Below are 14,904 nucleotides of genomic sequence, written 5' to 3'. Positions count from 1 at the left end.
CAGCTTTCCGCTGCAGTTTCCTTGTAAATAGGAAGAGCTCCTCTGTAAGCTCATTATCAGCCACCGCTGTTTGTGTTCTCTTCTTGTGAACTGTGTCTGTCCACACACATTCACAAATACTTGTTCTACCTATTTCTTCCCATACGTCTTCTGTTTATTTCTGTTCTCTCTCCAACCGCTTGAAGCCTCGGTTCTTCCATCTCTCCGCTGTCTCTTTTCTTTTCACTTCTTCTTTCCCACTCCTCTCACCCTGCTCCACCTCCCCCTTTTCTCCTCCCTTCTCTCATTAGATAACTGCAGTCTGGTTCATTTAATATATGCAAAGCCGTTTACGCCCCTGGAATATTTTAGTTCTGTAAATACTTCACGCAGTGTAGCAAAATATGTTTTATCTAAGCCCTCTGTATTTTGATATTGCACACAAAAGCGGAACCGGTCTCTTGTGTGATTTGGAAACTGGTACAAAAGCAGAAAGAAAGAAATGTGACAAATGTGGGTAATGGCAAAAAAAGGGAGGTGTGTGTGTGTGTGTGTGTGTGTGTGTGTGTGTGTGTGTGTGTGTGTGTGTGTGTGTGTGTGTAAGCACTAAAATGTCTGTGCTGATCACTGTGACCCGGTGAGAAGTGCTTACTCCAGCACTCTGTTCTGCGGGAGGCAGCGCTGGCTCAACAGTGGCTCTAGTGATAAAAGCAGCTGTAACAGCAACATTATCTCCAGGTCCATACACTTCTGTACCAGTGACAGTGACAATCTCTACTGTTTCATGTAATGTTCCCTGAGCTCTGAGTCCCTTTACAAATCACATTACAGAGTGTAATGCTAGATGGTGTGGTGTGTCCATTAAGGAAAAATCTGTAGCATTTTACTTTAAATGTACTTTGAAACTCTATAACCTACTGCTGTAACATAACAAACTGCCTAGTTCAGCTCACAGATATGTTTTAAAAAATATTGTAAAGAAAAAGACAATAAGTGGGTGTTGAGATTCAAACAGCCCTCGCATTATAAAATGCAAGAGCCTGCGGTGTGGGGGCATGTTGCTTCAGGTACGGATGAGACAGTGAAATACGATCCAGGAATTCCAGTCGGGGTAATGAAGGTTTATCATTCACCAAAAACACTGCACAGTGGTTTATAACATTACCAGGAAGGTTTTTTTTTTTTTTTTTTTCACAGCAGAAAGATATCATAGTGACAATTATTGAAACTTTAGTTGCTTCAATTGAGAGGTAGCAGCATTCACATAAAACAAATCTCTGTTTGTCATTCAGGAGCCTAACTCTCCTGTGGGCAGCCCTCCTCACTCCCCCCACGGGAACGGGTTAGACCGGGCTCCTACCCTAAGGAAAGAGCTCCCGGGCTCCTCAAGCACAGGAGAGGCCCCCTCCACCCCAAACCCCCGCAGCCCCACCCCAGGGAAGGGCAAAGACCCTGCACAGGTATGACAGATAGTTGCTGCACTCTGCTGACTGGGAGGGTTGTGTCTGCTTTTGCTTAATGCTAAGATATTAATGTATTTTTCAATAGTTTAATGAGACTGAAGATTTTCCGCCACTTTTCTTTTGTAACTAAATTGTATTCTTTTTCACTTTGTACCCTTAGGTTGTCCATTCCTGGTACATGTTATGTATGGTGTTTTGCTTTGTGAATTAAATCACATTAAACTTGTACTATTGTACAGTAACTAAACCTCGTACAGATAGCTGTACCAGTATCACTAAGACACATTTTTCACTTTGCATTGAGATAATTTAAAAAGTGACAGATAATAATTCTGAAAAGTCACTGTGCTAAAGGAGGGCTTCAGAAGCAGATCAGCCATGGTTTTTATTTGTTGTATTTCTTATTTGACGTCTCTACAGATGGATAAGTCCCAGTCTCCGTTGTCCAAGTCTGGCACCCCATCCCCGTCCCACCGTGAGGCCCTTACCCCAGGAGCCCCAGGAGCCCCTGGTCCCAGCACCTCCTGCCTTCGTCTGGTCAGCAAAGCAGCATCCAGCGCAGACCCCCTTGGTGAGACTCTCCTGACTGAAATGTTAAAACTAAAAATGATGTTGTGATATTGTAACTGTTGAAACTGAACTAGCTGGACCTTAGTTCCCTGAATTAGACTGTCATGACCTGAATGGGATTTGCTCCCAGTCTACCTCTGCCCTTCATGCCATATATCCTCTTGTTCCTCAGTTTTTCCATTTTCTATTTGTTTATGCTATGACATTATTCATGCAGTAATAGTTTTACTGCTTTTGTGCAAAAATGTCTTGATTTGATCAGAGCAAAGTAAAACAGAAAATATGCCTATAGGACTGATGCTTTGAAAGCCATAAGAGAAAGTGAGACCCCTCTGACTCTAACTCTTACCACTGTGCTCTTGAGCAAGGCTCTTACCTGCTGTGTGTGCTCCTCTGCGTCCAGCAGTGAAGACCATGGTTGTACTTGCAGCTCAACAAATAAAGTTTAATGACAGAAAAAGATTTCCATTCTTCTCAGCCCCTCTGTGACTGTATTTGTGCTTGTGTGCCATGTATTGTTTTCCCTCTTTATTTCTATCCTTCAATCCCTCCTTCCTCTTTCCCTCCCTGCCCAGCTCTCCGCAGTCCCATGTCTGTGCCCCCTGGTTCATACCCAGCTCATTTTGGCGTGGTGTCCCACGCAGGCCTGAATGGGGAGCTGGCCAGCCCAGGAGGTTTCGGTGGGGCTCTAACTCTCTCTCCACAAATCAGCGCAGCAGCCAGTGCCTACTCCCGAAGCCCCATGGTGAGTAAAGGCCAAATTCTTCTTCTCTGTCAAGGTTTGATTTATAGTTAAGCATCAACTTGAACCCTCTGAGTGTTTTAAAGCTAGAATGTGTTCTGTGTTATCAGGTACTGTTGTGCGTTCATTATATACTTAAAGTTATCATGTTTACATTCTGTAATTCACTTTGATAGAGAGCAACATTCATAGAGCGCAGAAGTTTTTTAATTGAAATGGCTTATCTGGATCACAAAAGGCTAACCTGTGCAGCACTGCTGAAAGAAGGTTTAGCCTTTCTTCAACACGCCTCATGTTGTCTTCCTTAAACATAAGTTAGCATCAGAAACATGTACGTACGTATGTAGCCTCCACATTTAGCTCCCACAGAACTCCAACATAACTCAGCCTTAAGGCAAGATGTACACTGCAATGCGCTGTTAACCACCCTGTCATCAGTCCCATCACATATTAGTGACAGCACAATAATATGCACTCACTTCAGCAGAGGTTTCAGACTGCAGACTTGGTCACCCCATTGTTTTAATGTTGCTTCACAGTGGAATGATTTTGTCTACTTACAGCGATTGTATTGTTACAGTTATCACATTAAATTGTTCCTTTTATCTTTAAAAAAACAACTGTTCAATCGGTTGAATTTACATACATGTCGCCTGTACTTTTTATTTTATCTAGAAATCAGCTGCATTTTTTAAGTTAGTCTTTTGTCAAACTGTTAATTGTTTGTTTGCTCTTTCATCCCCACCAGGTGGCGTATGACTCTCGGTCTCACCTGAGGGCGCCAGGGCTGTCCTCTTCTCTGCCTGGTTCCTCTGGCGGCAAGCCGTGAGTATTCACACTGTCGATATTCAATTTTAGTTTGAAAATTGTTTATCTACATTTGGTAGACACATATTTTAAGCATTTTAATACTATTTGTGTGTACATGTTTAACATGGATAGTTATTGTAGTATGTTCCCCAGCTACACAGGGCTGTTAAACAGTTCATTTTCTTTTCTGTTGATTAAAAAAAGAAATATGTGAAAGCTGAGCAGGATAATCAGTCAGGCTAAACAAATAGTTAGACACAGACGATTGCATATACTTAAGTCAAAACTTGCTCAGTGATAATACCAAAAATATTTGGATAAGTATCCAAATTAGTAGTAGTTCCTCCTAGCTGCTCACTTTGAGTTTTTGCTATTTACCCAGTGATTTTCAATGTTGCACATTGACCCTGTCTAACAAAGATAGATACTGTGGAATTTCACGTGTCTAGATCACCTTCTCCAACACACTTGCACACAGTCCATTCGGCTGTGCTGACTGACGAACGATGTTGTTTTTGTCATTTGTTGCAGAGTAGCAATTCATTCTTGTGGTGCTAATTTGAAATCATAAAACAGCCTTGGCTTCCAACTGCTACAGTATTGATCGGCCATTAGCAATGCCACACTGACTCTGCCCTGTAATACAATCAGCCATCATGCATTCCCGCCTACAGCTACAGTGGGCCAAGTAATTGCCAGAATTCTGGCAATTATTACTGAAGTTCCAAGGCCATTAAGGTGTCATCAGACTTTGCAACATGCGCGCTGACTTGTGTGTAGTTGTTTGTGCATTGTGTATATTTACCTGTTGCTCCTCTGCTTTCACTTGCTCATTGATTGAATGATTCATTCCACCTTGTCTGTCCTCTCTTTGACCAATCTCTCCAGTCCTTCAATCTTCTTTGCAGTACCTACTAGTCCAAACTCTTATTTTTAGCTGTATCTCTTCAGTTTTGAAGTATTGATTTATTTCTGGTCTCTTCTCCGCAGTGCCTACTCGTTCCACGTGAGCGCAGACGGCCAGATGCAGCCGGTGCCCTTTCCCCCTGACGCCCTGCTGGGCCCGGGAATCCCTCGCCACGCCCGTCAGATTCACACCCTGAACCACGGAGAGGTGGTGTGTGCCGTCACCATCAGCACCTCGACACGCCACGTCTACACCGGAGGCAAGGGCTGCGTCAAGGTGTGGGACATCAGCCAGCCTGGAAGCAAGAGCCCCATGGCCCAGCTGGACTGTCTGGTGAGACACCAGGGAGAAAATCAAACAGGCACACACACAAGTTTTAAAAATAGAAATGGGTACACCGACAAACATTTACATATCAGGCCATGAAAACAAAAGTGTATGTACAGTATATTCACTGACCTGATTAGTTTTTATTGACCATGTCATCTTTCCTTCTAGATTTTGTTTACATCATCAAAATGTCCATATTCATGTCTCCAATCATGTTACCATCCCATAAAGTCTTTTTTTTCTTGATCCCCATCAGGCATAACCTAACTTTTTTTTTAAATCTTGTCCAATCAGAACAGGGATAACTACATCCGCTCCTGTAAAATCCTCCCTGACGGACGGACCTTGATCGTCGGCGGGGAGGCCAGCACGCTGTCAATCTGGGATTTGGCCACGCCCACTCCCCGCATCAAAGCGGAGCTGACGTCGTCCGCTCCCGCCTGCTACGCTCTGGCCATCTCCCCTGACAACAAGGTCTGCTTCTCCTGCTGCAGCGACGGAAACATTGTCGTCTGGGACCTTCACAACCAGACACTGGTCAGGTAAGAGGAGAGAGGGAAGGAGAGGACAGTGAAAGGAGAAAAAGAACAGAAAAAAATGGTGCTTTACCTCCACAAATAGATTGCTGTCAGGAGGGAGCACAGAAGGGAGAGGGAGGAAGTAAGGGAGGAAGAAACCCTGGAGGATGTGGAAACAGTTCAGGAACTTCTTAAGGAGAGAACAAGGAAACAGAGAACACGGAGATAAAATATGGAAGAAGATAGAGGGAGGGAGGAAAGGTCAGTCTGGGGCTTCCTTAACTAACCATATGGTCAGGAAAGGAGAGGGGGGATGAACCAGCCTGAAGCAGATTCTGGCAAGGTAGGAGAAAGATGAATTGAAGGAGATGGGTAGCAGAGACTGTGGTAAGGAGAGGGGGGGGCAGGATAGAAAGGAGACTCAGGTGAGGGCAGTAGGTGGTCTAGGGAGGAAAGAAGTCAAATATATTTGGTCTGACACATCCAGGAGAAAGGAAGCAAAGACACACAGACACACACACACACACACACACACACACACACAGAGGAGTCTGTAGAGTGTATGCATGTCTTTGTATTCACCTGTGAAGCTCTTGTGTGTCTCCTCCCTGCAGGCAGTTCCAGGGCCACACAGACGGAGCGAGCTGCATCGACATCTCCAACGACGGCACCAAACTGTGGACGGGAGGGCTGGACAACACAGTCCGCTGCTGGGACCTCCGAGAGGGACGCCAGCTCCAGCAACACGACTTCACCTCGCAGGTACACGCACAAATACTTCCCATACTGCACGTTATCTAACATGTAGGTACACACTTGTATCACATGGTCAGAAACACATAAATCCACATAGACAATTTAGCTCGCAGGGGCACACAGAGTAAACATACACAGCAGCACAAACTCGCATAGCAGATACACACACATGTTAAAGGTCCCATGGCATGAAAATTTCACTTTATGAGGTTTTTTAACATTAATGTGCGTTCCCCCAGCCTGCCTATGGTCCCCCAGTGGCTAGAAATGGCGATAAGTGTAAATCGAGCCCTGGGTATCCTGCTCTGCCTTTGAGAAAATGAAAGCTCAGATGGGCCGATCTGGAATCTTGCTCCTTATGAGGTCATAAAGAGGAAGGTTACCTCCTCTTTCTCTGCTTTGTCCGCCCAGAGAATTTGGCCCGCCCATGAGAAAGAGACATCATGGCTTTCAAACAAGCAAAGTGGCAGTTGGTCAAGGCCACACCCCCATTCTCTCTCCTCCTCAATAGCATTTAAAGCTACAGACACAGAAATGGCACATACTAAGGAAAGCTCATTGTGGGACTAGCTCTAGTGGCTGTAATTCTTCACCAAACCGGAATTTCGGGAAAGAGACTTCAGATACAGTATTAGGGGACCACTAAGGCCTATATAAAAGCATCCAAAAAGCAGCATGTCATGGGACCTTTAAAAAATAAACAAACAGCAGTAGACATAGATGCACATCAGTTGTTTTACAGGTACATGCAAGTACAGCACATTACAGAGTCCTCTCAACACATCACATCTACACAGACTTAAACTTACAATTTACCTTGCACACAGATCCAAACAAACACACACCGTGAACTCACCTCGCAGGCATATACACCAATACACAGCAGCAAAAACACATCAACAAACACCGACATGATTTCACCTTACAGGCACCCTCACATACACACACACACACACACACACACACACACACACACACACACACACACACACACTTATCTCTCTAATTCACTCCTCACTGCCACAACAGAGCTATAGAGTTGACCACCATTGTCTTATGAGTTTCGATCCACCGTGTAATGACTTTTTCTCGCCTTTGCCATGTCTCTCTCCATCTACCACTTTCCCTATCTCTCTTGCTGTTCTCTCTCTTTCTTTTCCAATTTATTAATTCACTTTATATTTACCACCATCTTTCCTCTTTTCTATTCACAACTCATCATCTTTCTCTTTTCCATGATTAATTCCTTCATCTGTCCTCCCTACTTCCCTCCATTGTTCTCTTTCTCTCATCAACCTTATCTTCTTTCCTCCCTCATCCCCCATTTCCTCACATCTTGTCCCCATTTACCATTTTGGTTTTCATTTCTGCACCCTTGCTTCCTTTCTTCTGTCCTCCCCTCCTATCTCCATTTCATTTTCTCTCCTTCCTTTGATCCCTTTCTTCCCTCTCCGTCTCCAGATCTTCTCTCTGGGCTACTGTCCGACAGGCGAGTGGCTGGCTGTGGGAATGGAGAGCAGTAACGTGGAAGTTCTGCACGTCTCCAAACCTGACAAGTACCAGCTGCACCTCCATGAGAGCTGCGTTCTCTCTCTCAAGTTCGCCTACTGTGGTATGCACATGCAGTTTTTGCACAGTACATTGTGCCTTTTTCCACCCCTTTACTTTTGTTTAACCTGTAGTACTGTGTGTGTGTGTGTGTGTGTGTGTGTGTGTGTGTGTGTGTGTGTGTGTGTGTGTGTGTGTGTGTGTGTGTGTGTGTGTTTGCTCTTTCAGGCAAGTGGTTCGTGAGCACAGGAAAAGACAATCTGTTGAATGCATGGAGGACACCGTATGGAGCTAGTATTTTCCAGGTGAGGGACGAGTGCAATGCTCTGAGTATGTGTATGCTCTGTGTATATACATATTTGTGTGTATATATATATATATATATATATATATATATATATATATATATATATATATATATATATATATATATATAAATATAGATATATGTGCTTATATTTAGGGCTGCAGAGTCATCTGTTAGTCAGCGTGGATAGTGTTGTTTAAGCTATCTCTGCTTGATCCTATCCGTGTACCTCACACACACACACTGAGCCCTAAAGGCAAAAGAGAGAAAAAGATGAGGGAGTTCAGAGGGAGAAAGCAAACGATAAACATTTTTTGTCAAATCCAGGTTTGTTGATCCATGGTGAGTTGCGAAGGTTTATCAGAGAGTGCAGGCTGCCAAACTCTCTCTCTCTCTCTCACACACACACACACACCGAACAAATGTAATAACTCCATCATGTTCAATCGTTCCGTTTGAGGAAATGTTGAAATATGAATATGCAGGGATGAAATATTTTCAGCTGAGTCTGTTCATCAGGGTTTGAATGAAACTAGCAAGGGGAGATGAAGGCACATTTAAGATGAGCATTTTCTCTCTCTGTGTGTGCGTGTGTGTGTGTGTGTGGTGTGTGGTGTGTGTGTCATATTTCTGTAAGCTACAGTGGGCAGCAGGGTTGGCTGCTCCTGTCTCTCCCTGCGGACTAAAAGGAGAATGCGGGCTATCTGCTTTGTTATCCAAATGCCAAACGTTTCTCCTGCCAAACAGCTCCCTCCTGTCACCGTGTTATACAGAGCGGCTTTCTCTCTCTCCTCCTCCTCCTTTCTGGTTTATCACTGTCCTTTACAGTTTCTGTCTCCTTGCTTCTCTTTAACCCCCCGCTCCTCTCATTTTTCCTCTCTCTCGCTCTCTCTCTCTCTCTCTCTCTCTCTCTCTCCTTGTCTCTCTGTTTATGGTTGTCCTTTCTCCCTATCTGCGCTCACTCCTTTTTATCTTTCTTTCCTAATCTGTACTTCTACCCTTACGTTTTTCTCAGTCCTTGTCCTTTGGTTTATGCCTGTTCTCTCCATCTTTCCTTCACTACCCCTTCACTTTGTTTTCCTGTCTTGTTCTCTCCTACCCTTTGGCTGGTTTGTTCGTTGCATATCCATCTCTTTCCTTTCTTCTTTATCAAATACGATATAAATGTTACATCATTGCTATTGCCTAATTACATATGACTGAATACATACTAATATATTTACTATATAAGTACAACATGTCATCACACTTGGTCAAGGATAAAAAAATGAAGTGGATTTCCATTGTTTTCTCTGGTGTTTACACAATGCAGCAAACTCTATCAAGACGGGCATTCAATGTCTGACATTAACTACTAAAGAACTAAAACATTGTAATGCTAGAGGATGTTAAGTCTCTGAGTCTCAGGACACAGTTTTCCTCTTTGTCATATTTTTCTTAACTCAAACCCTCCCAAACTCATCTTTTGGCTTGTCATTGCATCCCTCCCTCCTGAACGCCCCCCCAACTCCCCAACCTGCTATCTTGGTATAGTACGTGGGCTCCTGTGTGAAATGGCCTCTCACCTGGGGCTTGATGATTGACAGCGCTGCTGTGCCTGTAGCAGAGGGGCAGAGCGAAAGGAGAGGGAAGAGGAGAATGAGAGTCTGGGAAGAAAGAAAGGAAGATAAATGATGATGGAGCAATGGGAAGGGGAGGAGGAGGGGGACCAGAGGGAGCTTTAGATCATCTAAAACCAGGTGCCCAGGTCTGGCTTTCACACACAGGAGTGGAAAGGGCGAGTGGGGGGGGGGTGTTGTGCATTTTGCGAGTTCATACAGACCGTCAGACTTGTGCTCCTAGTGATGCTGCATCTCTCCAGAGAAGGAGAGAGAGTAAAAAAGAGAACGAGAGCCGCGTGTCTCGCATTGAAGCGGACGAATGAGTCAGCGTCCTGGAGCCGCGGAGTTGTCTGTTTGGAAATAGTTGCCGACTGTTTTGAAATGCAAATGTGTCTTGTATGATTGAGTATCAGCTGATGAGTCAAATCTTTTCCAACATCTTTCTCTTTGTGTTTGTGTCTCTCCTTCTGTCTCCATCCATCTATCATCACTCTCTCTCTCCTGGGTTTTGATGTCTGTCTCTCGCCCGCTCCCAGTCCAAGGAGTCCTCGTCTGTGCTGAGCTGTGACGTCTCCCCGGACGACAAGTACATAGTGACGGGCTCCGGGGACAAGAAGGCCACGGTGTACGAGGTGGTGTACTGAGGTCCGGGACGAGATGGGAAGAGACAGGACGGAGATTTTTCTGGTGGGTTTTTTGGAGGATAGGGGAGGGGCGAACCAGTTGCCCCGCCAACCGCTCCTGATCCTCGTTAAATCAGCAACAGCAGCACCTCCGTCTCAGTCCTCTGAGTCCTCCTGACCCTCACCCCTAATACATCACCCCCTCTCCCCCTTTTTCCTGTGATATAAGCTACTGTGGAAGCTCCCGTACGCCTCCTCCCTCCTCCCCCCCTTCCCTTTTCAGCCCAAGGATGAGGCATGATAGCAGAGAGAGAGAGGCAGAAAGGGAAGCAGCAAGATAAGAAGGACAAAGGAAAAGGGCGGTGGAGCATAAAGATAAAGTCGGGAGGGAAAGACAAGAAGGAGGAGAGAAAGCGAGAGTGCGGAAGGAAGAGAAATGAAAGGGAGCGTGAGGAGAGGGAGGAGGAGGAAAGAGGCAGGGTAATTAGGGCTGTTTCCTGATTAAGAGCTCAGTGGAAGGGAGGCCCCCAGAGGAGGCGCGGAGCGGCACTGTGGGAGCGCCAGCCGGGAGCACTGATACCACACAATCGATTCATTAGCCAGACAGTGGAAGCCTTAATGAGGCTGACGCCGCAGCTCGCTCTCCCCAGCGAGAGGTGTCAGGAGCTCGGGAACGATGACGCTCCGAGATGGAGGGGGGTCGCTTCAGATATTCACATACACTGACATGAAATGTAGACCTGCTCACACACACACACACACACAAACACACACACACACAGGCGCACATCATCGGGCAAGAATACACACTCTTGGATACACTCCCTTGAGGTGATCGCAAGAAGAGAGAAACGCACACACACAACACACAGAGCACCCAATTAAACATTCATCGCAGCACTCCCCGTCTCACTGCTTAATATCTATTTTATTTTGGTCTGACAAAGGCAGCGTCTAATGAGCAGCAGAGTCAATGGGATTCTCCCAGGGCCCTGAGACACAAACACAGAACATCAGCCGAGCTGTTCCCTCTAATTCCTCTGGATTGTTCTCCTGACACCGGGCGCTGCACTCACTCTCATTAAAGGCACTGTCAGCTAGATGAAGTAGCAGCACGCCAACTTCACTGTAAGGCAGACAAGAGGGCAAATTAACACCACCCGATTACGCTATCATCAGCAGCAAACTAAGCAGCTAATCCGAATCCTTTTCAATTTTATGCAACTAGTTGCGGTTTTTCATTTACACACCAGATGAGAATTACATGTTTATCAAAGTCATTGTCTCGATCCCCGCCTGCCTGCTGATGATGCTAGTGTTCAAAGTGGCTAAATCTGGTTCGGTGAGCTATTGATTGCTATTAATTGATGAAAATACACTTATAGATTCAAATGATTGATGCCACTCTTTCACTAAGTATGAAGCAGCTTGCTAATCTAGCTGAGCATAAAGACTGAAAACGGGGAAACAGCTAGCTTGGCTCTGTCCAGAACTAACAAAAACTGCCTACCAGCACCTCTAAAGCTCATGATTAACATGTTAACATATCTTGTGTTAAATCAACAACTTGCTGTTTCATAGGGGGGGGTTATGTGCAGGACTATTTCTTGGCACTGAGCAGTAACTGGAGTGTCCCCTGGTTTCCTGGTAACCTAGTCATGCACATAACCGCCCTGTAAAACAACATGTTGATTTTACACTTGTGGTTATGGTATGGATTAAAGAACGAGATATAGCGTGTTCATTAGTGATCTTTAAAGGTGCTGGTAGGTGGGTTTTGCTTCCTTTGGACAGAGCCAGGCTAGCTGCTCCCCATTGTTTCCAGACTTTATGCTAAGCGACTGCTGGCTGTAGCCTCATATTTACAGTACAGATGTGGGAGTCGTATCAATCTTGTGATCTAACTCTCAGCAAGAAATCAAATAAGCGTATTTCCCAAAGTATTTTCCAAAAGTATGAACTATTTCTTTAAACCTGATTCTTGCTCTGCAGTCCTCCTTGTATCATATTCCAAACTGTCCGGCAATGTATATCAGAGCTTTCTGCTTCTGTAGAACATGCATCACCATTATGTAGACTAAACAGGCACATTTTAAGCTTTTCTTTTATTACTCATTTATTTCAGTATTTTTTATAAATAGTTATTGCTCGTCTTATGTAATGATATGTTTATGTATTGGGGTTGCCTATGACTGCGTTTCGGGTTCGGGGGAGCAAACAGAGGGACGCACTCACACATGGGGACATACAAAATCAAGTAGAACACAGGCGGGAAAAATATTTTTGTTCTTTTAACTTTCTTTCTTTTTTTTTTAAATCAGTGTGTTTTTATCCTTGGTGGTGGTGACAGGCAGAGGGCATATACATCAGCAGTCCAATGTAAAGAAAAATAAATGAGGCCCTCTGTTTTGTTTGTTGTTTTTGTTTTATTCCCTTTCTTTTCAAAAGTGGTAGTAAATGTAATGTAGTCTGTTTTCAGTCCTTATTGTGCAGCTGAACTATTTTTCTGTTGAGTCCGTGGTCAGTGTACAGCAGGCGTTGGCTGCAACATGACGATTCAGATTTAGCCATCGAAGAGGTCCCACTTTTTACTGCATGCTTGTTGCACTAAAGCTCCACTTCTGCTGATAGAACGAGACAAATCCAATTTTACTCAGTAGATACAGTGAACGGTCTCACGGCCACAGTTTTACTGTTTAGAATTTTACATTACAGTATGCAACTCAAGTCAATTGTATGTTTTAGCCAAATTTGTCCATGTTTCTCACTGCTGCGCTAATGCAGGATAGAAGAATTATGAGGGACTTCTCTAATGGCTACTGTACCAGCGAGGAGTCTGAGATCATCTGTACAGTTCAATGCCTTTGCCTGCCTCTTTCCCTTTCTGCCCGTCAGCCACAGGCAGACCTAAATGATATTCTCATACACAAGCTTGTATACTACTCAGAATGATGCTGTATAATGGCTATGCATTTGGTGGTATAGCGTGAATATTTGGGACATTGTATTTGATACTCTTCTGTAACTGTCAGTAACGTATCTCCCCTCTGCTTGTGCTTTCTCTGTTCCAACAGTATAAAAAAACTTTTATTTTCCGTTATACAAGCCCGTGTTTAGTTTTTCTTTTAAAAAGCCAAGGATATTTTTTTTTTTTACTGCACTGTGTCTTCTTCCCTTCTGATGCGTTTCCTATGTGCTGTACAAGAAATACTATGTGTGAAAAATAAACCAAACTTGTGTTCATCCTTTCAGGTGTCTGCTGTGACGGTCTTTCTTTCCTTTTTAAATGCTGAAGAAAAAAGCCAAATAATAAAAAGAGCAATACTTTATTCTCTCAACATCGAGAACATCCTTTTCATCCATAATTCTTCCTAAACACCCCCTCGTTCACTCACTATGAGACAAAAAACTTTATGCACAGTCCAAAAAGTATAAAACTTTTCAGGTACCTGCCATAACTGAATTTACAAGAGCTCTGTCTTCACCAATATTACAATATTTTGACACACCGAAGACCTCACCTATCACAGCAACTAAAAGGCAAATTAGTGATTCATCATTTTTGCAAAACACTAATAATATTTATTTTATAGTTGAAAAAAGTCATAATTTAGTATGTTGAAAAAAGTGATAAAACAGTCATAGTATAGTATGTCGAGAAAAGTCATAATATGGTACGTTGAATAAATCCTAGTATGGTATGTCTAAAAAAGTAATCAAAGGTCACAATATAGTATGTCAAAAAAAGTGATACAAAATTCATAGTATAGTATGTTGAAATAAATGTTAAAATAATCATAGAATAAGTATGTCGAAATAAATCATAGCATGGTATGTCAAAAAAAGTGATAAAAAGTCATAGTATAGGATATTGAAATAAACGATAAAAAAAAAATCATAGTATAGGATGTTGAAATAAGTGAAAAAAAAGTCATAGTATAGTATGTCGAAAAAGTGATGATAAAAGTCATAGTATAATATGTCAAAAAAGTAATTAAAAAGTCATAGTATAGTATGTTGAAAAAAGTGATAAAAAAGTCAGTATAGTATGTCGAAATAAGTGATAAAAAAGTCATAGTATAGTATGTCGAAAAATATCATAGTATATTATGTTGAAAAAAATCATAGTATATTATGTCGAAAAAAAGTGATAAAAAAATCATAGTATAGTATGTCGAAAAATATCATAGTATGGTATGTCGAAAAAGGTGATAAAAAAGTTGTAGTATAGTATGTCAAAAACAGTAATAAAAAGTCCTAATGTAGTATACATGTCGAAAAAAAGCATCATTAGAAGGGCCATCTTTGAATGGGTATCAAACCTGGGACTGAGTCTGCAGTGATTGCTTGTTGGCAGCAGTGTTAACCATTAGGCCAATGTGCCACAGAAGTATTGAAGTTGAAACAGTGATAGCATAGTATATGTCGAAAGAAAAGCCATACAAAAGTTACGGTATAGTACGTTTAAAAAAAGGGATAAAAAAGTAATAGTATAATATGTCGAAAAAAATGATACAAAATTCAAAGTATAGTATGTTGAAATAAATGTTAAAATAATCATAGAATACTATGTCGAAATAAATCATAGCATGGTATGTCAAAAAAAGTGATAAAAAGTCATAGTATAGGATGTTGAAATAAACGATAAAAAAAATCATAGTATAGGATGTTGAAATAAGTGATAAAAAAGTCATAATATAGTATATCGAAAAAAGTGATAATAAAAGTCATAGTATAATATGTCAAAAAA

At 42.7% G+C, this 14,904-nt stretch overlaps 1 protein-coding gene across 4 annotated transcripts in view; it reads left to right on the top strand.

Annotated features, from left to right (window-relative positions):
• tle2b (TLE family member 2, transcriptional corepressor b) overlaps window positions 1-13,403 on the top strand; it is a 92,729-nt gene extending 79,326 nt beyond the window's left edge. For all 4 annotated transcript variants that reach the window (XM_028588476.1, XM_028588475.1, XM_028588477.1 and 1 more), the window contains 10 exons: window positions 1,272-1,439; window positions 1,863-2,013; window positions 2,588-2,757; window positions 3,503-3,579; window positions 4,555-4,804; window positions 5,096-5,343; window positions 5,934-6,081; window positions 7,537-7,687; window positions 7,852-7,928; window positions 10,068-13,403. In XM_028588476.1, the coding sequence (XP_028444277.1) occupies window positions 1,272-1,439; window positions 1,863-2,013; window positions 2,588-2,757; window positions 3,503-3,579; window positions 4,555-4,804; window positions 5,096-5,343; window positions 5,934-6,081; window positions 7,537-7,687; window positions 7,852-7,928; window positions 10,068-10,175 (1,548 nt within the window). In that variant the 3' untranslated portion in view covers window positions 10,176-13,403. The remainder of the gene's footprint in view (window positions 1-1,271; window positions 1,440-1,862; window positions 2,014-2,587; window positions 2,758-3,502; window positions 3,580-4,554; window positions 4,805-5,095; window positions 5,344-5,933; window positions 6,082-7,536; window positions 7,688-7,851; window positions 7,929-10,067) is intronic.
• Window positions 13,404-14,904: the final 1,501 nt, after the last annotated feature.

This window comes from Perca flavescens, chromosome 9 (genome assembly GCF_004354835.1).
Source record: "Perca flavescens isolate YP-PL-M2 chromosome 9, PFLA_1.0, whole genome shotgun sequence".
NCBI lineage: Eukaryota > Metazoa > Chordata > Actinopteri > Perciformes > Percidae > Perca > Perca flavescens.
This window is presented reverse-complemented; position numbering and strand designations above follow the sequence as displayed.